General features: G+C 48.6%; 1 protein-coding gene across 5 annotated transcripts in view; it reads right to left on the minus strand.

The window, feature by feature from the left end:
* The window catches only part of PTPN4 (protein tyrosine phosphatase non-receptor type 4), a 1,082,125-nt gene that overhangs the window by 371,395 nt on the left and 686,811 nt on the right, over positions 1 to 23,919 (minus strand). For all 5 annotated transcript variants that reach the window (XM_085645981.1, XM_085645984.1, XM_085645983.1 and 2 more), the window contains 2 exons: positions 1,608 to 1,698; positions 1,448 to 1,509 (listed from right to left, as the gene is read on the minus strand). In XM_085645981.1, the coding sequence (XP_085502107.1) occupies positions 1,448 to 1,509; positions 1,608 to 1,698 (153 nt within the window). The remainder of the gene's footprint in view (positions 1 to 1,447; positions 1,510 to 1,607; positions 1,699 to 23,919) is intronic.

The raw sequence follows: 23,919 nt of genomic DNA on the forward strand, positions 1-23,919 counted from the left end.
CGGAGCAGCAATCTCTTTTAAATACTGAATCTTTATGTTGACTCAGAACACTTAGGTTTATTTGCCAACAAAACCAACAAAAAAATTCAATCAGAAATGTTTAATGTAGCAGAGATAACAGGGCGTGGGCAATAAGAATATAGTGGTTCACACTTTAGTGAAATACCATTTGAAGTACAGGTTAGTTGCACAAGCTTTAGGACATGAACGGTGAAGACAACATATCCAAGCAATTACACTTCTCTAATAGAATATACAGCCATGTGATGCACAGATTTACAGAAGAGGTGATAACTCTGGTCTTTAGAGTTGCAATAGCTGTCCTGTTAAATGTGTCTTTATGTTTTGAAACAAGTTTTCTAGAACCTCTGATGGCATGGAGGTCCAGTATAGTAACCTTGAAAGTGGAAAGACCTGAAGCAGTAGGCAACACAAAATGGCTTGAACATGAATGGGAGATTAAAGCAGACAATTATTAGATTTCAAGTAGCTCGGTAATGAGATAACATATCACAGAGGTGGTTGGAGACAGACCATTCACTGCTGTGAATTCAAGTGCCAGTAGCTAGTATCTATTCATAAGCTTGTTGGTGATCCAACAAGCTCACTTTTAGTATGCAGAGATGGGGGTAAGCCATGGTGGATTATTCAGAGATTGGGTATCTTTCAGGACATTGTCTAATGGTGAAAGGAGTACCAGGGAAGGCCAAACAGAAGAAGATTACAATAGTTAAATCACTAAACGATGTTCACTTTTAATCCTAAATTAAGAATAAGCCGTCCCTTGGTATGGAGACATTCAACTCAATGGATCTTCTCCCAGACCTACAGACCATGAACGTCTAAATTCACGCTAACACTTACATGTATAAATCAAGGAGCAGAACTATTAACTTCTAGAGAGAAAGATATGTAGTAGCATAGGGAGGAACTGACATTTTGTTACAAAAACAATCTCCTGTACATAGAATGCTGGTTGGTTCTTTCATCTAGGAGGCACAGAAAGCAGAATTATACAGCAGTGACGATCCCTAAAGTTTATTCTTAGAATGTATTAAATGTATCTTCATAGGATAATTTAAAATTTTTTGCTTACATAAGGTACAATCAAACGTTAGATATTATTGTTTAAGGTATTGTGGCGTAAATTGCAATGGCCCGCTGCAATTGTACAGAAGAACACCAGCTTTTACCACGGAGATACTGGTAAAAGATGTAGGTTCATTTGTGATATTTACTCACAATAACCAAGTTTCTGTGGCCAAAGCCTTGCAATAAATTTGACTCATGCAATTGATGCGAACAACAAAGTGACTGCACATAAGTGGAGAGATCTTTCCCAATGATTAAATATAAAACAAATGGAAAAGTACATTAAACTAAGTCTTTGGGATGACTGCTATATAGGAATATGCCCTACAATTAAAACCATAAAAATACAACTTACATTTAGGTAATTTGCATTGATGTAATCCTCACTGCCTTTTAAAATAACCCGGGTAGCATCATCTGAAAAACACAACAAAAATAAATGTTAAAATAAACTTGTGTTTGCAGATCCAGTTGCCAACCAGAAATGTTAGTGGATTCCTTCATGATATACTTACAAGGCGAAATATCTCGGTATCTATTTTTCGAAATGTTCTGAGGTAATTTGGCAGAAGACATAGTCATCCCAGGTTTTTTCCTGTATAGTTGCTGTAAGACAACATACAGTGAAATGAAGATACAGTACAAAGCTGTACAAGATATATTTTATTGAGAATTAGCAAACATAAAAAATACATGAGGCACATCAACAATTAATACTACTACTGTAGAAGTTTGTTCTAATAAGTACAAGTACCTGTAGCAAAATATTTCTCTTTATAGTATTCCTTAGTCACTGAATGAAATGGTAGTCCCTGAACTGAGCTGCGTAACGCGACAACCTGTGACATATGCTTCTAATAAATGTACCTCCATCGTCATTACTTAGATCTCAAAACCCACCAATGGAGAGACAAGGAATACGGCAGAAAACCGAATTAAAGAAAGAAGAAAAGCCAACTAAATCTTCATAACTATGAGTAATCTACTGTAACATTATCTGTTAGTCAAAGTGTCACTGAAGGTAAATAAAGTTGTTCTTTAAGTGGCATTTCTTCTCAATCAACCTAATCCGAGAGCACTATATCAGCTCATTAAGTCTTTTAGATAGTCACTCTCCTCAAAATGTAAACAGAAGATTCCCCATGGAATAAGCTCATGCTTTCTGGTGCCTTTCTTTCCTACTCGATAGCCAATCCTGATGCATTAAACAATTTGACAACATACAGATTGTTTACAATCTGCCTTGCATTTTGGTGTCCTGTCAAATCAGAAGAAAATACAGATAATTAGATTTTTCATTTAAATCTATTTCAAACAGTTTTAGCAGGAAATAATATTTGATACATGGCATGACTTTATTCAGCGAAAATATCAGAAATGATCGTGGTGACTAAGTCCATTCATAAAGTTCACAGCGTTCTAATTGTCCTTGTAGAAGCAAAAGCAATCACGAAAACTGAATTAAATGAAGAGGTTTAAAGGAAGAGTACAGCAAAAAAAAGTCCAGATCTAAATGTAAATCCATTTGCGACTTCAACAAAAGGTATAGGCTTAAAAAGCTACCAAACTAACAAGAAAGTGATCTATAAACCCTTATGAAGAATAATTGGCAAATACCCTTCACTGCACTTAGGCAGGAACTTAAAACACCTAGAACACTTGGAATGGATTAAAAAATGAGGTTGATTCCACACAGCATCCATTTGGAAGACTTTTCAACCAACAAGAATAAGAAGCCCAGGAAAGGTAGACCTTTACAAATCAAGGACACCTTCTATAGTATCACTTGGAAGAGATTATTCTAAATCAGCTAGCCTATCCCGCATCAAGTCTGAAACCATATTTAAAGAACTAGTTATTTACCTTCAGTAACGCTCTTTCTTGTGTATACTCTGTTTAACCCCAGAATCCTCACCTTGTGAATACCCCCAGTCACCAGATAGGATTTGCAAAATATTCTTCAGCAATTTCTTCGTGCATTGGCAGATGGCGTTCAACGGATCCTCGCTGGATCTGTCCTACCTCGGATATGACGGTGAGGCCCATAGTCACCACCACTGTGTGTTGCTATCAATTTCTTTCTGATATCGGTCCACGCCATTTGACACAGATGCTAATAATCAGATTATGCCGGAGTGCAAATCTCTAAGATGTTACCTTATTAGCATAGACTAAAGAGTCCATGCCACAGAATGGGCATGAGGGTGGGTCAGTGAAGAATATGTGGTTAGACAGACTATCCACCAAAAACAGCATTACAGAACATATGTAACCTGTTCTTCTGATGGATACTGCTAACCGCTGATACCTCAACCTGTGAATATATATGAAAGCACTATCTCTCCAAGTGGTCGGTCTGTCGAACGGCTCAGACCAGGACATCATACAGGACAGATTGGGCAAAATGTCCCTCTTACCAGACCTGGCTATCCAGGCAGTTGTGCTTTGTGGCCAAGACTGGCGCACACTGCGCCAATATAGTGGTAGCAAACTTTGCTATGGTAGAATGATAGGCCTTCTGAAAGCTGTGTACTGACCAGCTAGTTGCAGACTTTGATCACCCACCCGATGGTCCTAGGTAAGAAATGTAAAAGCTCAGAGCTCTCTTTGGGTGAAGTCTCTCTTCCTCGTCAATTGGATGAGGTGGGGCAAAGAAAGCTGGAGGGGTAATAGACTGTACTATGTGAAAAGGCGTGACAACTTTCAGGTGAAATGACGATTTAATAATGAGCACTAACTTATCCGGAAACAAGGTAGTATACAGTTACTGGACAGACAGTGCTTGCAATTCACTAGCATGACGAGCTGACATTATTATGAGGCACATTGTATTTTAAGTGAGAAATCAGAGATGGCAGTTGTGCACTTGAGTGCTCATGAGAAAAGTGAGAACCAGATTGAGGTCCCACAGAGGGATCACAAATGGTGCTGTTTGGAACATATGGGTCAGCCCTTTTATAAAACCGGTTACAGGATGTGATTTGAATAAATGAACGGGTGAGCATAAAGCGCCTGACATGAGCAGATAAATACCCTTTAACTATTGCCACAGCAAGACCATGCTGGGCTAGAGATAAACGAACAAGCAATATGTTAGACAATTAGGCTTGCAGAGGTTGGATATTTCTGTGACATCAACAAACAACAAACTTCTCCCAGCATAAATAGTTTTAGACAAGGGATGCCTGGCTGCCAAGAGAACACTCATTATTTCAGAAGGGCGATCAAAAGCTGTCAAATGTCGCCGCTCAACTCCAAGCATGGAGGTGTAGGCTAATTAGGAACAGGTGCAGGAACTTGCCCTGCTGCTGCAAGTTAAGACCCTCCCAAAGGGGTAGCCAGATTGGAGGACAGATGCACAGGGTACGAAGTTCTGGGTAGTACACACGTCTCGCCCAGCCTAAAGCCACTAGGTTGACATAGGTCCGGTCGTTCCTAATCTTTTTAAAAACTTTGGGGAGTGACGGGGAACGTGTACAGGAGTCCTGAGATCCAATATGAATGAAAAGCTTCTAGCGAGAAAAACCTTGGGGACTGCAATGCGCAAACCTTTGGACACTGCATGATCTCACAGTCGTGAAATATCCAGCCAAGGTTCTTCCTATTGCTGGAAGATGCCCTGTGCCACTTGTAAGTGCAGCTGCCATTCGTGATCTGCTAGGCAATGTCGGCTGAGTTTATTGGCCTTGGCATTTAAAATCCTGTCAAGTGCTGTACAACCAGGTAAATACCCAGATGACTCAACAAGTTCCAGAAGTGCAGGGACACCAGGACCCATGACCCCACTCTGCCTTGTTCGTTGCAATACCATATGATGGTGTTCGTGAGAACCTGCACCCATTCCCCCTCAATACATGGAAAGAACGTTTTCAATGACGATTTAACAAGTTTCTGTGGAGACCAGTACAATATCCACCTCTCCTAGATGGTCTCCCTGACCAAGCAATGGTTTATACATCACGACCATTAGCTCTGTGTGAGGTAGGGGAACAGGCCAGCTGCCAGTCCAATTGAGGTCAAGCACCCACCACTACAGATCTTTTGCAGTTTCATCTGACAGCTGGAAGGAATCTGACAGGCTTCCTTGCTACTGGGCCCACTGGGACTTCAGATCTCACTACATGGTTCGCATGTGCCACCTGGTGTGGTTCAGAAGCAGGTGCAGGAGGCCAAGAACCCTCAGCGCCGTTCTCACTAAGACCCAGGCTGAAGGTGGAAACATCAGGATCATAGCCCAAATGTACTTGACTTGAGGTGGAGGGAGGGCAAAGAAATGCACTGCATCCATGATGACTCAAATGAAGGGGAACCTCTTTGAAGGAGTCAGGTGTGACTTTGGCAAGCTAATGGAAAACCATAGCAATTTCAACAGGTTGGCCATCATCTGAAGGTGGTCTACGACTGTCTGAGGTGGACATACTTTCAGCTACTATGAGTCAAAATTGGTATTCCAAACCTCTGAAGGTGGGCAGTGACCACTACGATCACTTTTACGAACACCTGAGGCGCATTACTAAGGCCAAAGTGGAGCCCTGAGAACAGTGCTTGTTGCCCACCTGAAACCACAGGTAATGCCTGTGGGACTGCAGGACAGGGATATGGAAATAGGCATCTTGCAGATAAAGCATCACCATCAATCACCATCCAGTCACTTTGATCGATGGCAGACAAACTGTGGGACTCTTTGAGCATCATGAACGAGTCCTTCCAGTGGGAGAAATTCAGAGAAGACTGACAATAGGTCGGAGGCCTCCATCTTCCTTTCGCACCAGAAGTAGCAGGAGTAACAACCAATGCAGAGCTCTGATGCTAGCACTCCTTCTATGTCTCTCTTGTCCAATAGGGCGTGAACCTCCCCTCGCAGAATGACAAGTGGTCCTCCAAGAGACATTGTAGTGTAGGAGACATGTACAGAGGGATGGAGAGGAAAGGAAGGGCATATCCATTTTGGACAATGTGGAGCACTCATTGGACTGATGCGGGGCTGGAGACCTGGATGCTGGAGGCCGGATACCCAGCCTCTGTCTCAAAAGACCTACAAGGTCTGCTGTTGCTGAGGCAATATATGACATGGCCTCTGCTAAAGCAGTCTTCCAAAGCCTCGAAAAAGTTCATTGTTGGTGGAAACTGCAACTCGCTGTGCCAATCACAGCGAGTGCGGGGTTGCCTTTGCTTTCCTTAGAGCGCTCCAAGGCCAAGTCTGCCTCGTCTCCGAAAAGATGTGTGCCATCAAATCGCATGTCCAACAGGGATTGTTATGCGTCAATCAAGAATCCTGTGTAGCTAACCAAACACGGCGTATAAGCACAATGCTGGTCTTGACTGTCCTACCCAAGAAATCAGTAGTGTCCAGTCACAAGGGTATGACTCATTTCGCTGTGTTCTGAACATTATGTATATTTTGTAAAAGCGAGGTTTTGAGGTCATCCGTGCCTGTGGATAACATTTTAGCAACCATGTCCAACAATAAATACAAAAAGCATCCCAGGCAAGTAGAGTTCACAGAGTATAAGTCGAGGTTGGCAGAGGGGAACACGATTCTTACATTCGGTTACGCCTTTTCTGGTAGAGATTATCTAACCACAGAGTCCTCACCTGTTGAATATTCCTCAGGTGTCAGACTGAATCCCAAAAACATTTTCAGCAGTGCATCTGTGCTCTAGTAGGTGGGGATGTGCAGCTCTGCACTAATGCCGGCCGTTCCGCCCTGGAAATGAAGTGCTACGCCTATACAGGAGATGTACAAGTTACTTACCTTTGGTAACGATGTATCTGGTCCGCACATTCCTTAACATAGAATTATCCCCAGGCGTGAGACTGTATCTGGAAAATCTTTGCCACTGCACCTCTGCGTGCTTGGGGGTACCATGCGACCCCGCCTGGACGTCGTCCGCGATGTCAGCGAGGTCACATAGTTCCCACCCCGGAGTGCTGACATCAGTTTTCTTCGGAGAACTTTACCGCGCCACAACGCGGAGCCATCACCAACAAAACTGTGAGAGTATGGGAACAGTGTACGAAAAAGCAGTGAAACAAAAAGGGAGGAAGCGAATGGTGAAGAACAGCACCATTAGGGACAGTGGCAAGCACTGCGTTACTGAAAATCATGGACAGAAAAGAGCAGAGTAACACTGTGAGAAGCAACCCTGCAAAGTGAAGGCAATAACCTCCCGGAGGCAGAAAAACATGACAAAAATGACGTGGCAGACGACAAAGTCAGCAACCACAACCTATAACAGTGAAAGGCAACATGTCTGCAACAGAGGAGTAACAACAAAGCACCCCAAGACAACACTACCAAGGAGTGTCGTATCCCCGTACGAAGCTAAGGGCAGAGGCACAGCCAAGAATCCCCAACCTAGAGGACTGCGGAGGAGGCAACAAACCCCAAGCAATGAGAAAGAGAGAGAAGAGTATAAGTAGGCCCCACACTGGAATAACCAGGGTGAAGGGACGCAAAAGTACACCTGAACCTACCTTCCAATGACCACAAAACAAGGAGTGGAAAAAGAAACGGAACGAAGCATACCGCCAGGGAGGAAGAGAAAGAGGGCACCCACAGGAGACAAATGCCATCCGGAGGGAGGCGATTGCAGAAGACCAGCTGAAGGGTCCTCGCAGAACGGGGAGGAAGGGCGGGTCGTGAAGGAATATGCGGCTAGAACTTGTACATTTGATAGAGACTACTAGCCGCAGATTCCTTAACGTAGAATAGATACCCTAGTCATACCCAGAGGGGAGGAGGGTCTGCGAGAGAACCTCACCAGCTTGGAAGACACAGGGCCCCAACAGGGGATGTGGCATGGGTACAGGAACGACGGCCAAATCCGCACCAAGCAGAAGGGAGCAAGAACAAGGAGAAGCGAATGCCAGGATACCACAAGCTGACCAGAGGATCAAAGAGCGTCCGCCATTAAAACCGGAGGGGCAGACAGCACCAAGCCAGTACAAAAGGAAGAAAAGAACCACCCACAATTCCAAGGAGAACAGGTGGAACTGAGGCAGAGCCCGCCCCAGGAGAACACACACATAGAGAAGGGCACAGCTGAATGGGTGTCCATCCCGAAGTAGGGAACAAAGCCGGAACTGTTCCACAGCCGAGAAGCGCAGACGTGAGAAAGAAAACACAGGTGCGCAAAGCTTCAACACACAAGGGACAGGAGCACACGCTGACACGGCAAGTCCCACGGAGGGGAACCAAAACTACCATGCACACGCAGCAACAGCTGGCAAATACTAGGAAGCAGTGGCTCAGAACAAGGCAAGCGCAAGACGAAGACAGACAGGCCCCAGCCGTAACGGCAGAGAAGGAGGTGGAAACACCAAGACACGACACTGTAATCAGTATGACAAGGGTCGGCCAGATGACCCAGAGGCGAAGGAGATAGAAACATCAAGGAGATAGAGATCACACCAAGCGGTATACGGGGACGCCAGGAAATGCGAGGAACCTGAAAAGGTATCCACGCCCGCCCAGCTTAAAACACGGCTATACAATAGTACACAAATACCCCACCTAGGGTAAGAATCGTCCCTGAACAAAACCAGGGAAACACCTCTTAGGAAAACCCGCAGCAAAGGTCAAGAACATAAAAGACCTGTGGGACCACCACAGATGGCTTACCAAGCAGCCAGGTATAGAGATGTATGCTGTTCCTCAAGGATGTGACAAGAAAGAGGCCTATAATGATGTGTAAGTCAGTGAAGTCAGGAGGAGTTTCCTCCTTCAGGAAAAAGACCCTCACACATCCAGCAATCTAGATGTAATGCTTCATCATCAGGTCTGCTCCAAATCGGGGCGGCGCTGCAATCCCCGATCGGCGACCTTTGCGGCGCCTTTTGATGGAGATCTTTATTCCTTATATGCCGGTTGGTGTAGTGCGGGTGAGGGCCCTAAGTGTAGTGTGTACTAGTGGAATTTTAAAACAAGTAGTGGTGGCCCAAAATAACAACAGTTTAATAAAGGAGGTCCCACTCTTGATTAAAACAAAAAAGTGCGTAACCCTGCAGTAAAGGTGTCAGGTTTACGCTACAATGGTCAACATGTTTCTTGCATCGGTTAGGTTAACCGCAATTCATCAGGACCACAAAGGAAGTTCACACACTTACTGGTAGTGATACCAGCTACTACAGCACTTACCACTTTTACAGCACCCTAATAAGTGGATACTTATGTTGAAAAAATTCAAAAGCACCTGTAAGGAGAGAACAAAGAACAGGCACAAAACTAAAAACATATCTCCCAACAGATTATTGGTGGTCAGCCTTATGTGCTACGAACACAAGAAGTGGTGTCATGCAGCACTCGTGGTACAATATAGTTCAGTAGTGATAAAAAAGCAGCAAACACCTCTTAGGGAAACCTGCATCAGAGGCCAAGAACCGAAAAGACCAGTGGAAAACACCACAGACGGCTTACTAACCAGCCAAAAAGACACAAAGGGCCCAATCTGAGGAACTATACCGCGGCACGTAACAGCAAAAAACACACACCACAAGCTGAAGGGCTGAACCAGTAGCCAAAAGAATAAAGGGCCAACTGAAAGACCCTAAAGGCACTTAAAGCCACACACAACGGGCCAACTAAGGCCCCAAGGAGAAAGGAGGAATAACGCCTCCCATGCATAGGAGAGCCGAGCTTACGGAGGAGGAGGACGACGACGGAGCCCCACAAGGAGTCTCTGAATAGCCAAGTCCGCATGGGTGTGAAATAACAAAGTCCCATCAAAGGGTAAATCCTCAAGACGCTCCCTTACATTCTCTGGAAAGACACCATCCCGCAACCAAGCATGGCGGCGGAGGGCCACATAACTCGCCATAGCACGGCCGAGGTAGGGAAGACAGATTCTAGACAGTGTACCTTGACCACCGTCGTCATTTTCGTGAACACCCACGCTGATGAGACCAAAGGGAGACACAGCAAACTGAAAATGCTTATGTTCTACCACTAAACGCAGATTGTGCCCATGGGCTAGTAGGATGGATACATGGAAATAGGTGTCCTGAAGGTCTAACACCAAGATCCAGTCTCCGGGGTCAAAGGGAGACAAGACCTGAAAAAGTGTGAACATATTGAATTTTTCATTCTGGAGGAAGGCGTTAAGGGGGTGAAGTTCTAAAATAGGACAAAGTGCCTCTGTCCTTCTTTGGCACTAGAAAGTAGGAGGACTCACAACCACAATCCACTTAGAGCGCAGGCACTCTTAAGTCCCTTTTGCCAAAAGGGTTCTCATCTCCTTCCGTAAAAATGGACAGATGGTCCTCCATTAGTCTGCCAAACCCTGCAAAAATCAGCATATCTTGCCTCCAACTAATAGCATGCTAAATCGGTTTGGAGGGTGATGCTCTGTGGAGGTGTGGGAGGGGTTTGGTAACTGGACTGAGTGGCACACTGAACTTGACCACAAGGTTGCAAAATTGCCCGGCACCCTGAAGATGCTCAACTGGCTGCCAGTATGGGGTATCTCTTTACAAGGAACGGTAGGGCTGATGTGGCTGGCGAGCTGAAGCAGATAAGCCCAGGGTGCGTGCGGCGGCCCTGCTCTTTTTGAATAGCTGCAGAGCGGAATCTGCCTTGTTACTAAAATGGCAAACCCGGGCAAAGAGCAGGTCCATGAGGGGCAATTGGACATGGCATGAAAAACCTGTTGACCTCAGTCAGGCTTGCTGGCGAAAGGAGACTAGTGCGAATGCCTCGCCCAATGGAATTGGTGGTGTACAAGTCACATCGAATTGTGAACTTGTCAGCAGCACAACCTACTTCCAGAACACCTGGGAAGACTTGAACCACTAAATCCCGAAGAGTGTGGGAACAGCGGTCCAGAAAACAATTGGCATACACAGCCTGAATGCTAAGCTGGCAGAAGAAAATGCCTTCTTCGGAAGGTCTCCACTCGTTTGGACTCCATATAGGAGCAGTCGGAAAGGTATTCAGACTCAACCGAATGGTAGACGCCTGCACCACCATATCTCCAGGGCAGGCGAGCTGAGACAAAAAGTTGCCGGGACCGCCTGAGGCAATTTGGTGATTCACAGGGGAGTCAGAGCAAGGTTGGGCCCCGGCCCTGTGAGTGCCTCATTGAAAGGGAGGAGGGGTTCAGTAGATATTTGTTCCAGTAGAAGTAGTTAAGACATCAATTTTAACCTCTAAGCTGGAGTTCAAGAACTTTGGTTGCCCAAGCATGGCCATTGCATAAGATGAACTCTCCTCTGTGGCTTTGCCTGATGGTGAAAGGCGTCACCATTTCAGGATAAGTGACAGGGTTACTGGCTTCTTGAAGGTCATCATTCTATTTTTCTTTGTGTTATGGTTGGCACATCTCATCAGCCGCATCATAATTGCTGTCCGAATCCGTACCAAATTAGGAATGCAATGTATGAGCGCCTGTTTGTGGAGGAGGTAAGTCAAGCTGGGAGTGGGAGAGTTGGTGGAGGAGGGTGGGGGTTTGGTTGGTGCTATGACCGAAAACAACCCTGGCTACGTTTAAGTCAGAGCACAATGGGCACCTCGTCCTCCAGCATTGGTGGAGATGCCATCAGCTTTGAGGCTCCGGAAATCTGTGTGGAGCATGGTGCCGGAGGCTGAGTCCGTGCAAATGCTGGGGAAGGCCCAGTGGAGGAATAGGAGAGACCAACTGGCGTCAAAGGCTAACTTGGCAACAATATCACAGGTGAAGGGCCTCTTGGCTCCCTGTGGCATATAGGTGTGCCAGAGGGAGTCAGTAAGGATCTGAAGAGTCAGAGCATGGCCTCGCAGAACTCTTCGTTCTACCTTGGTGGTGCAGATGGCCCTGTTGCACAAGTTACTTACTTGTGTAACGATATATCTGTAAGAGGCATTAGATAGTGATAGATTCCTTAACTTAGAATTTCCCAGGCGTCAGACTGGATCCGGAAAGTCTTTGTCAGCAGCACCCCTGCGCGTCGGTAGGCGTCGTCGCGCGGGTCTGTGTACATCGCTGGCGTCGGAGCCGCCAAGATGACGTCGTCGGAGCTACTTAGATGCGCCCACGCGCACTGACGTCAGTTCTGTACACAACATTTCCGCGCCAGGTGCGCAGAGCTTTGCCAGAGACCGACCACTGGTGCAATAGAACTAGGGCACTAAAAGGGATGACCTGATCCCTAGAGAACAGTTCGCAGAACGGGGAGGATGGGCGGGCGGTAAGGAATCTATCACTAACTAATGTCTCTTACAGATATGTCGTTACACAAGTAAGTAACATGTGCATCTGAAAGAGAAATGTTAGTGATAGATTCCTTACCTTAGAATACATACCCAAGCAATACCAACCCCGGTGGTGGGTCTGCGAAGTGAGATTACACCAGAAAGTCACGGAGAACCGAACGGCCAAATAAGCCGTCTCTCCGGACCCAACTGTCAAGGTAATAGTGCTTAGTGAAAGTATGCAACGAGGCCCAAGTAGCTACCTGACAGATGTCTTGCAGGGGGACACCGCGTCCCAATGCTGAAGTAGCAGCTGTCCCCCTGGTAGAATGAGCGCCCAGCCCAACCGGAGGTTCCTTTTTAGCCAGAGAGCAACAGGCTTTAATGCACAAGACAACCCATCGGGAGATAGATCGCTGGTGCACAGCCCGGCCTTACTTGGTGCCCACGTAGCCAACAAAGAGCTGGTCATCCACCCAGAACTGTTGTGTGCAGTTGAGAAAGAACGAAAGCGCACGTTTTGGGTCCACACGGTGGAGCCTCTCCTCTTCTCTTGAAGGGTGCGGAGGCAGAAAGAAAGTGGGCAGAGTGACAGTTTGCCCAAGATGAAAGGCAGAGACTACTTTTGGTAGAAAGGATGAATGTGGTCGAAGCACAACCTTGTCTGGATGAATCGCCAGGAAAGGAGGTTTACCGGAAAGAGCCTGGAGCTCACTCACTCGCCGAGCGGAAGTGATGGCCACCAGGAAGACAGTTTTCAAAGTTAATAACCGCAAAACACAGTTTTGAAGAGGTTCAAAGAGAACGCACATCAAGTATGTAAGAACCAGATTCAAGTCCCATTGAGGCATCACAAAAGGAATAGGGGGAAAAGGTGAGTAATGCCTTTGAGAAATCTATTGACAACTGGGGACTTGAAAAGAGAGGGCTGATCAGGCAGCCTAAGAAAGGCTGGAAGAGCGGAAAGGTAACCCCCGATATTGTCCAGAGCAGAGCCCTGCTGGGCTAAAGAGAGCAGCAACAATAGGACCTCAGAAAGAGGGGCAGAAAGAGGATCTACAGCTTTCGCTGTGCACCATGCCACACATTTTTTCCACTGGCAGGCGTATACCGTTTTAGTGGAGGGACGCCTGACTGCCAGAATCACATTACAGACTTCAGGAGGCAGGTCAAATGGAATCAGCTGTCGCCGTTTAATCTCCACGCAAGGAGGTGAGGCTAGACAGGTTCTGGTGGAGGACTCTCCCCTGTTGCTGCGACAGGAGATCCTCCCGAAGAGGCAGTCGGATCGGGGGATCCACGTTCATACTGAGTAGCTCGGGATTCCAAACTCTTCGAGCTCAGTCAGGTGCCACAAGAATGAATTGGGCCCGGTCGCGTCTGATCTTCTTTAGCACTCTGGGCAGAAGTGGTATAGGCGGAAAGGCGTACACTAGACCGCAACTCCACTCGCGACGAAAAGCATCTCCGAGCAAGTGTCGCCTTGGAAATTCCAAAGCGCAGAACTGCGGATATTGCGCATTCTCTTCGGTGGCGAATAGATCGAACCAAGGTTCTCCCCACTGCTGAAAGAGACCTTGTGCCACCTTCAAGTGAAGACGCCATTCGTGATCCAACATGCATCGGCGGATGAGGTCGTCCGCCCTGGCGTTCAGGGTACCTGCCAGGTGTTGAACCACCAAGGAAATGTCTTGGCGTTCCAGCCACGTCCAGAGAAGTAGAGCCTCCTGACATAGGGTCCACGACCCCACCCCGCCCTGCTTGTTGCAGTACCACATGGCGGTGGTGTTGTTCTTGAACACCTGCACTACTCTCCCCTTGACAGAGGGAAGGAATGGTTTCAGCGCAAGTAGGATCAACCTGAGCTCCAAAAGGTTGATATGGAGACCAGAGGCCTCTGATCTCCGCCTCTCCCATGTGGCTGCCCCATCCCATGAAGGACGTATCCAACAATACTGTGTGCTCCTGTTGGGGAAGGGAGAGGGATCTGCAGCTGACCCAACGCTGGTCCGTGAGCCACCACTGTTAGTCCTATGCAGTGCCCTCCAAGATCTGGATGTAGTCGGACAGGTTTCCCCTATGCTGCGTCCACTGGAACTTCAGGTCCCACTGCAGAGCCAGCATATGCCATCTGGCATGATAGATCAGCAGGATGCAGGAGGCCATGAGGCACAGCAGCCTCAGGGTCTTCCTGACCGAAACCCAGGACCAGGGCCGAAAGATCGGAATCATAGTCTGAATGTTCTGGACTCGCTGCTCGAGAGGATAAAACAAAAACTGCACCGTATCCACAACCGATCCGATGAAAAGGAGCTTCTGAGAGGGAATCAGGTGCGACTTCAGCACGTTGATGGAAAACCCCAGCAAATGCAGGCGGTCGGCTGATCACTTTCATGAACACCCGAGGGGCGCTGGTAAGACCGAAAGGGAACACGGTGAGCTGAAAGTGCTCGTGGCCCACCGTGAACCGTAGGTAACGCTGGTGGGCTGGCATGATGGGGATATGAAAATAAGCATCCTGCAAGTCCAACGCTACCAGCCAGTCTTGCGGGTCTAGGGCAGACAAGACCTGAGCATCTTGAACTTCTCCTTCCGGAGAAAGCGATTGATGTTCCCGAGGTCTAAGATAGGGCGCAAACCAGTTGTCCTTCTTTGGAACCAAGAAGTAGTGGGAGTAACAACCACAACCTACTTCTGGCGTCAGAACGCGTTCGATGGCCCCCTTGGCCAAGAGAGACGCAACTTCCTGCTGGAGAAGTGCCAAGTGATCCCCCAACATGCGGTGGTACTGAGGTGGCATGGCTGGAGGGGTAGACTCGAAGGGGAGGGAGTAGCCCCTTCAGACTATCTGCAGAACCCACCTGTCTGAAGTGATGGTGCAACACCGGACCAGGAAGGTTTTGAGGTGGTGGTGGCGGCAGAGGCGGTGGTGGATTGACCCACCCGCAGGCCTCGGGACCCACCACGGCAGGCTCCACGACCTCGGCTGGCTTTTGAAAGTAACACGCTTGGACACCTAGACCCTGACCTCGAAAGGAGCGAAAAGCAGACCCTGAGGGGGTGCGCGTGGTGGCGAGACCCAAGGACTGGGCCGTAGCCCGAGAGTCCTTAAAGCGTTCCAGGGTGCTATCCGCCTTGTAACCAAAGAGGTGTGCCATCAAAAGGAATGTCCAACAAAGTGTTCTGGACATCCCCTAAGAAGCCGGCAGTTCGAGCCTAGTGTAACAGCGTAACGTCACCGTCGTGGAAAGTGCCCTGCCGAGGGAATCGGCCGTGTCAAGTCCAAAACGGATAGTGAATTCAGCAGCATCTCTCCCTTCGGTAATGTCCTGGGAGAGCACCGCCCGAGCTTCCACAGGGCACTGAGGCAGCACCTGTGCCACAATGTCCCACACAGAATGTGAATAGCGGCCCAACAGGCACGCAGTATTTACTGCCCGCAACCCGGAAATGGCAGAAGTGAAAATCTTTTTCCCAACTGCTCCAGTTTCTTAGATTCCTTGTCCAGAGGAGCAGAAGGGAATGCGCTTGGCGAGGCAGAAGTCTGGACAACCAGATTCTGAGGCGTCAGGTGTTGTGTGAGAAAGCTGGGGTCGCCCGGCGCTGGGTGATGGCGGCGTGCCACACCCTTATCTATAGGAACCCCTGTGTTAGGTTTATTCCAGGTGCTCAACAGGATGACGGTAAGTGCGTCGTTGAAGGGCAACAGCGGCTCCGCAGTGGAGGACGCTGGCTGCAGCACCTCGGTCAGGAGATTGGTTTTGATAGGCACAGAAGGGAGCTCGAGGTTAAGGGCCTCAGCCGCCCTACGCAACACCACAGAAAAAGTTCCAACCTACTCCGTAGCCACGGAAGAAGGGGACAGTGTACCAGGGTGTGGAGAGATAGCCAGATCGCCTGGACCTTCCATATCACCCTCTCACTCTGGCTCATCCTCACAGTGGGCTGCGAGAGGGTCCTCAGACCCCTCCCAGAACTTACCTTTGTCCACCGGCTGTTGAAGAGGCCGGTAAGGATGAGGTGCCCGGGGAAATGGCATAAACTCCCCACCTGGAATGGGAATCGGGGGTAATAGACCAATCCAGGTTTGACACATTCCGGGATTCGTATCCGGCGCCGTCCCCGACGCCGGAGCCGGCGGTGCCGCAGGGTATCGTGCCGGTGTAGCCGGGGCCAAAGGGGGCGGCACAAGGGCAGAACCCCCCCACGGGTCCTCGGGGCCCGAAGGCGCTCCGGATGGATCCGACGTGGGAAACAAACGGCGCATGGCCGACAGGAAGACCTGTATATTCTTCCTGCATCTCGTGCGGACCCGGAAAAGGTGGGTAGGTCGCAGGCAACGACGGAGGCTCCACCGGAGCCGCGGGGAAGTGACCACGCGCCCCCTCCACCGTGTCCTGCGACCGGTGAGGGGTAGTCAAAGAGCGGCGTCGCTTCTTCGACTTTTTATGGCGCCTAGACTTACCTTTCCCCGAATCAGACGAGCAATGGTGTCGGCTCCGCGACCGGTCCCTCGACCTCTCACGGGAGTGGGACCTCGATCGTCACGGAACCGATTGCAGGGCTTTCAACAACTTTCGGGAACGCTCCCGCTAAGTCTTCAGCGCCATGGCCTGACAATCGGGGCTCGCCTCGGGGTCATGGGCATGCCCCAAGCAGAGGAGAGACACGTCATGCGGGTCAGTCACCGACATGTTCCGACGGCAGGCCCTACAGGAATTAAACCCGGGCATCCCTACTGCATCAGGAGTCGAGTACTCGAAAAAACAAGAGAAACAAGTTCTCAAAAACCAAGTTACAGTTTTAACTAGGAGTACCTTTCTCTCTCTTGGATCTGCACTTGCTGGCGCGGAAAAAGAAAGAACTGACAGCGCACGTGGACGCGTCTAAGTAGCTCCGACGACGTCATCTTGGTGGCTACGACGCCAGCGACGTACGCGGAGCCACGCGACGACACCTACAGACGCGCAGGGGTGCTGCTGAAGAAGAATTTCCGGATCCAGTCTGACGCCTGGGGATATTCTAAAGTAAGGAATTTATCACTAACGTGTCTCTGTCAGATAACTCAGATTGCACCGCGACAAGTTGTGAAATAGGCTTCATGGTTGGCCCACTTCAGGAGCGAGATCCAGAGGCATGGTGACGTCCCCTACCTTCCCAAGTGAATATGAGTAGCAGGAAGGGCTGAGTTTTTTCTTGGAGCATGACGAAAACCAACCTGGGGAACAACTTCTGCGGATTCTATATCTCGAACGGAAAAGACCATTCGACTTGGACAGATCTCATTACAGGGTCTTCTGGTGCTTGGTGATGAGTTTTGCGCTGCAGTCTTGTATGGCCTTCGGGTTCCTCACTGCTTAGTCAAGGCAGAGTTGTGGCTAGGACCTAGGCATCACAGCGAACCTGAAGAAGGTCTGTCACAGATATTGTCCCTACAGAACTTAAAACCGGACTTTTTGGGAGGTGACAATTCCCTTTCACACAAAAATGTTTTTGTGGTAAATTGTCCCAAAGAGATGAGAGTTGGTTCTAGATCTGCATCTGGTGATGAAGATAGAAAGGAATGGACATCAGGGTGCAGAAGGGGCACCTATATAGACACTGTATGAAATTTCTAGAGCGGAATGGCGTCAGTGTGGAACCGTAGTTCTGAGGTTAGAAGTCTATATCACAAATTTGAATTATCCCAACAAACCATTATAAGAGAATTGGAGCAACTGCAACAAAGGCCCGAAACTGCGCCGTATCAAGGACCGCTCCGATGAAAAGGAGCCTCTGAGAAGGAATCAGGTGTGACTTCGGCATGTTGATAGTGAACCCCAGCTAATGCGGGAGGTCCACCATAGTCTGGAGGTGGGAGATGACAGCCTTTAACAGCCAGTGGTCGAGATAGGGACAGACTGGAACTCCTGATCTGCGTAGATGAGCTGCAACCACCACCATCACTTCCATGAACATCCGAGGGGTGCTGGTAAGGCCAAAGGGGAGCACAGTGAACTGGAAAAGCTTGTGGCCTTCCGTGAAACATAGGTAACGCCTGTGGGATGGCAGGACGGGAATGTGGAAATATGCATCCTGCAAGTCTAACGCTACTTTCCAGTCTCCGGGGTCAAGAACAGACAGGACATGAGCCAATGTGAGCATCTTGAACTTCTCCTTTCGAAGGAAGCGGTTGAGGGCCCTGAGTTCTAAGATAGGACGTAGGCCTTTGTCCTTCTTGGGTACCAGAAAGTAGTCGGAGTAGCAACCACGACCTACTTCTGGCACAGGGATCCTTTCGATAGCTCCCTTGGCTCAGAGAGCTGCAACTTCCTGGCAGAGAAGGGCCAAGTGATCCTCCGACATGTGATGGAAGGATGGTGGCATGGAAGGAGGGGTTGTCTATAAGGGGAGGGAGTAGCTCCTTTGGACTATCTGCAAAACCTACCGGTCAGAATTGATGGTGTGCCAGTGGGAGAGGCGATGGCGAAATCTGCCGCCCACTGGTCTCTGGTGTCCCTGAAAGACCGGACTAGGAGGGTTTTGAGGCTGCTGCAGGGGGGCTTACGTGAACCGGTGGCTAGACTGGGACGAATGTGGTGGGGCACCCCTTCCGAAGCCACAAAAGGGGCGAAAAGCACACTGCGTGGGGCAAGAGATCGCCGCGAGGCCCAAGGATCTGACCGTAGCCCTAGAATCCTTAAAGCACTCAAGCGCCGAGTCTGCCTTATCACCGAAATGGTGACGTCATCAAAGAGCACGTCCAGTAAGGTGGATTGGACATCGCTAGAAAAACCAGACGTCCTCAACCAGGCTTAGCGCCTAAGGGCTACTGACGTGGAAACTGTTCTGCCCAGTGGGTCGGCGGTATCCAGCCCACATCTAATTGTGAATTTGGCTGCGTCTCTACCCTATGCCACTGCGCGGGTGAGAACAGCCCGGGCCTCCTTCAGGCACTGTGGCAGCACTTGCGAAACCGTATTCCACACTGTATGGGTATAACGGCCCAAGAGACAGGCGGTATTCACAGACCACAGCGCTAAGCTGGTGGAAGAAAATAACTTTTTCCGAAGATAGTCCAGCTTCTTGGATTCCCTATCTGGGGGAGCAGTAGGGAACGTGCCCTTGGATGATGAGGTTTGGACCACCAAACGTTCGGTGGTCGGGTGTTGGGATAGGAAAAGTGGGTTGCCTGGGGCCGGGTGGTGGCTTTGGGCAATCATTCTGTCCACAGGAGCCCATGTGCTTGGCTTGGACTAAGTGCCCAGAAAGACAACCGTGGGGACTTCATTGAAAGGCAGAAGGGGTTCAGAAGAAGTCTTCAACAAATCAATGAGAGGAGGGACTAGGAGCAATTAGAAAGAGGTCCTGAACCAATGCTCCTAAAAATCATACATTATTCCAATAGATGGTTACAGTTCCTACAAAGTGGAGGGGGAGATTACAGCCAACAGATAAGCTGTAAATAGTGGGGAATGTCTCCAAGGGTCAAGTGAGTGTGCAGAGTAAGGAAAGAGTACTCCTTAATGTGGTATCTAGTGGCCTCACACACCCTTGCGGATGTATAGCATCATCATTGGGCAAGGTTGCTCCTCGTGGGGGTGGCGCTGCAGTCCCTCACGGGCCCTTGGTTAGGGGCTCTCTGGCGGAGTTCTTTTAAGGAGTTGCCACATTTGTGAGTGAGGGTGTGTGGGTAGGGAAGTGCTAGTGAGTGCTGGTTTAAAATGAGACAGGGACCTAAAAATATTTAATCAAAAAGGTCCCTGGTACAGGCTAAAAAGTTCACAGGGATGGAGATGCACGGTAGTGCTGCTATGAGAGGGGAAACAAGACCAAATAGAGTCCCACTACTCTCAACCCGTGTTGTGTATTAACAAAAGTGAATGTGAAGAAGGTCTACATGTTTCGCGCTGTTAGATGGTCCCTATTGGATCCAGGAGCGCTTCGTCAGGACCAAAGAATGGATGAAAAATAGGGTTCGGGAGAAGACAGCCCGTAATCCTATATGTTACCTGGGTCAGGTTTGCTTGACAATAAATGTCCAGAATCCGTTTTTATACGTAAATCCTGTTCACAGCCTAGAGGGAGACATAAAAGCAAGGGGGGGGGGGGGGGGGGGGGGGGAAACAATAACATATCAAGGTTTATATGATATTCTGATGGCTCAAAGGGGGGCACTGGTTCACGGGGTGTGCTTAGGTGCCTTGTGCATGAAAAGGACAACAGCCGAGGTAATATCATAGCGATAAGATATTCCTGGACCCCAAGTCCTTGCAAAAAGCGCTTAAGGACAACACCAAGGTGCAACAAGGCACAACTGCTGTGTAACAATCGCAAGGAGCTGAGGGGGGCACCATGGATTAAAATGACTAGAAATGTACCACATGCTTTGCTACCAGCAGGACATAACTATGCTGCGGGGGAGATTATTGAATCTTATTAATTATGCTCGGGTCATGAGGCTACTTGACAATCAGATTGGGAGATGCACTGGATCGCTTTTAGGCGATAGATACTGAGTGGGATGTTCCCCATAAATATACACCACTAAGTCTATCTACAAGAGTTGGCGTATTGCGACTGCGCACCCCTCAATGCAGGCGCATAGTGGATAGGGTTGTGTAGGTGCTGGGTCTGCGTAGTTGATGGGCCTGCTAGTTCACGGAGGGTGTGAGCGAGTCAACCTTTTGAGGGAACTATGTTATCCTATAGGAATAAGGTGACAATCGCAGCACTATACTTGGAGGTAGCTAGGGCCTAAATACTGCAGCTACAGATTGTAGGGAGAGCGATGCACTTCGGGTGGGTGGTGATTATTGGGCCTCTGACTCCTAGGAAGTCTATGAGAGTACGATCCATTAAGGCACAGACTGCAACCTGATATAATAGTATATATTGAAATGGCTAATTGTTACTCTTGGCGGCAGCCAAGCGTGTGCTGGCGGAGAGGCAACATCCACCCCTGTGTCTGCACCACTTGATGACATTATGCCATTTTCATTTGCGTTATGGGGGAGGGGGCATAATCGATTGTGTCCAGTTGGGGTTGACGTAACGTGGGTTGGGGGGGGGAGGGGGTGGTTTGCAGGGAATTCTTTTTTTGAGCCACAGCAAAGAAGTGAAAATGAGATACATTCCAGTTACTTTAATCGGTTGGTTGGGGCGGACAGAGCAGGATTGACTTTGTTACCTATAGCTCCCTGTATTTCTATATGATGACACAGCAGGAAAGACAAACAATTGGATTCTTAACATGGAATGTCCAAGGCCTTAACAATCATCGCAAAGTGCAAAATGTTATAGCTTATCTTTAACGACACACTCTAGGTATAGCCCTACTGCAAGAAACTCATTTACCTGTGGATAGAATGATGTTATCACAGAGTGCTGCAGGGCTCGTTCCACGCTTCCAGGTTCACTTCCCACGCCAGAAAGGTACTCACATGGGTAAACCCGAAATCAGGATTTAAAATTGATTCAGGAGTGGCTGATGCAGAGGTTCGGTACACTATCTCCAGGTGTAGGGGGAAGGGACTAGATTTACAGGTAATCAACGTGTATGGACCCAATTACGATAACCCCCATTTCTACAAATCCCTTTTCACGTCCCCGGGTATCGATGCAGCGCCTCCGCTGTTAGTGGAGGCGATTTTAACTGCGTCTTGGATCCAACGCTCGATCTCTCCGGAGGTCCTGAACGTCGCACTTCGGCCTCAGCAAAACTTATCATGGACACAACAATACAATTAGATATGGTAGATGTTTGGAGGGCACGATTCCCGGAGCAAGGGGGATACACACAATATTCCGCTCCACGCAGACTCCACACAAGAATAATTATTGGTTATTGTCGCACGAATTGTATTCGAAATTCAGAGACTGTAGGGTTAACCTGCGTACCCTGTCAGATCATGCTCCTATAATTTTGGTCCTGCGCAGCCGACAGAGGCGGCCCGCCCCGTTTTCTTGGAGGTTTCCTCCATATTCGCTGCTTGACACGGCATTCAAAGCTGAGATCGCTGAGGCGATTGAGGACTTTTTTTGCAAACAACATAGGATCGGTGTCTGAGTTTTCCACGATCTGGGAAACATTTAAGGTGTATATTAGAGGTGCAGCTATATCTAAGCACTCTGGGGTGCTTCGTGCAATAAGGAGCAGGCTAGATCAGCTAGAGAAACATCTGACTGAGTTGGAGGCAGCATTGCGTTGTGATGGAGCGGCGGAGGGAGACGACGACTTGCAAAAAACGCTTGCGCAATATTAGAAGGCCGCCGATAGCGCAGTTCAACATATGGGAAAATACGCGGTTGCCAGACGCTATGGGGAGGGAGAGCGGCCGGGAGCCACACTCGCGGCACTATAGAGGAACAGAAGAGAGGCATCATCGATCACGGCAATACGGTCGGAGGACGGTGAGATGTTGGTAGATCCTGTAGGCATAGCCAACCAATTTAAGCAGTACTATGAATCCCTTTATCGCTCTCGTCCCCATGCAGAGGACAGTGCGATTCAGGACGAATTAGAGCACATAAAATTACCCTGGCTCACAAATGACCAATGAGAGTACCTGATGAGGCTGTTAGAGGCCTGGGAAATACACGAGGCATTACGACATATGCGATCCAGCCTCGCCCCGGGACAAGACGGCTTGAAAGTGGCCTTCTATAAAGAATTTAAAGACCTGCTTACTCCACATTTAGTGATGCTTCTCGAAGAGCTTTGCGAATCAGGGGAACAGACCCCATCAATGAGAGAAGCCATGATAGTCACTATACTTAAGCCCGGTAAGCATCCAGAGGAGTACTCAACTTTCCGCCCGTTGTCGCTACTGAGCGAGGACACCAAAATAAATGCCAAAATACTAGCTAACCGTCTTGCTCCCTTGGTCCAGAGCCTGGCCAGCACAGAACAGGCAGGGTTTGTCCTGGGTCGTAACCTCACATACAATCTGCACACCTTCGGTGTTCTCCAACATATTAACCCAGAGGTAAAGGCTACTGCGGCATTTTTAGACGCAGAATTTTTTTTTGATTCGGTAGAAGGGCCATTTTTGCGTGCAGTGCTGGAAAGAATGGGGGTGGGTGGGGTATTCTTGAACTTAGTCGCAGTACTGTACATCTCACCTACCGCGAGAATACGCATTGGAGATGTGGTTACTGCCCCGGTAAAAATCTCTAGGGGCACTAGGCAGGGATGCCCGCTGTCACCTCTTCTGTATGCTATAGTAGCAGAACCCCTTGCATGCGCTCTCAGGGAATACCATGGATTCCGTGGGATCCGGTTTCCGGACTATAACTTAATAGTTTTATCATACGTTATTGACACGCTGCTTTACTTTAGGAACCCGGAGGTCAACCTGTTCCCAGTGCTAAGGGAAGTTGTTCGATTTGGTGAACTTTCAGGCTTAAGAATGAACTGGACTAATCTTTCCACTGACGCCATCCACCACACCTATCGAGCTAGATTTCCCCTTAACCTGGACCACGGAGTCGGTCCGCTATCTGGGAATACTAATTCATAGTGACCCGGAGATAGTTTTTAAGGAAAACTACGGGAGGGCAGTCACTAAACTAGAGGAAGACATTGAAAGATGGATACGTTTGCCTATCTCGCTCTTGGGGCGGATGTCGTTGATGAAAATGGTGATCTTACCGAGGTTTTTATTCCTATTTTTAAATAT

Source organism: Triturus cristatus, chromosome 3_1 (assembly GCF_964204655.1).
Source record: "Triturus cristatus chromosome 3_1, aTriCri1.1, whole genome shotgun sequence".
Classification (NCBI taxonomy): Eukaryota; Metazoa; Chordata; class Amphibia; order Caudata; family Salamandridae; genus Triturus; species Triturus cristatus.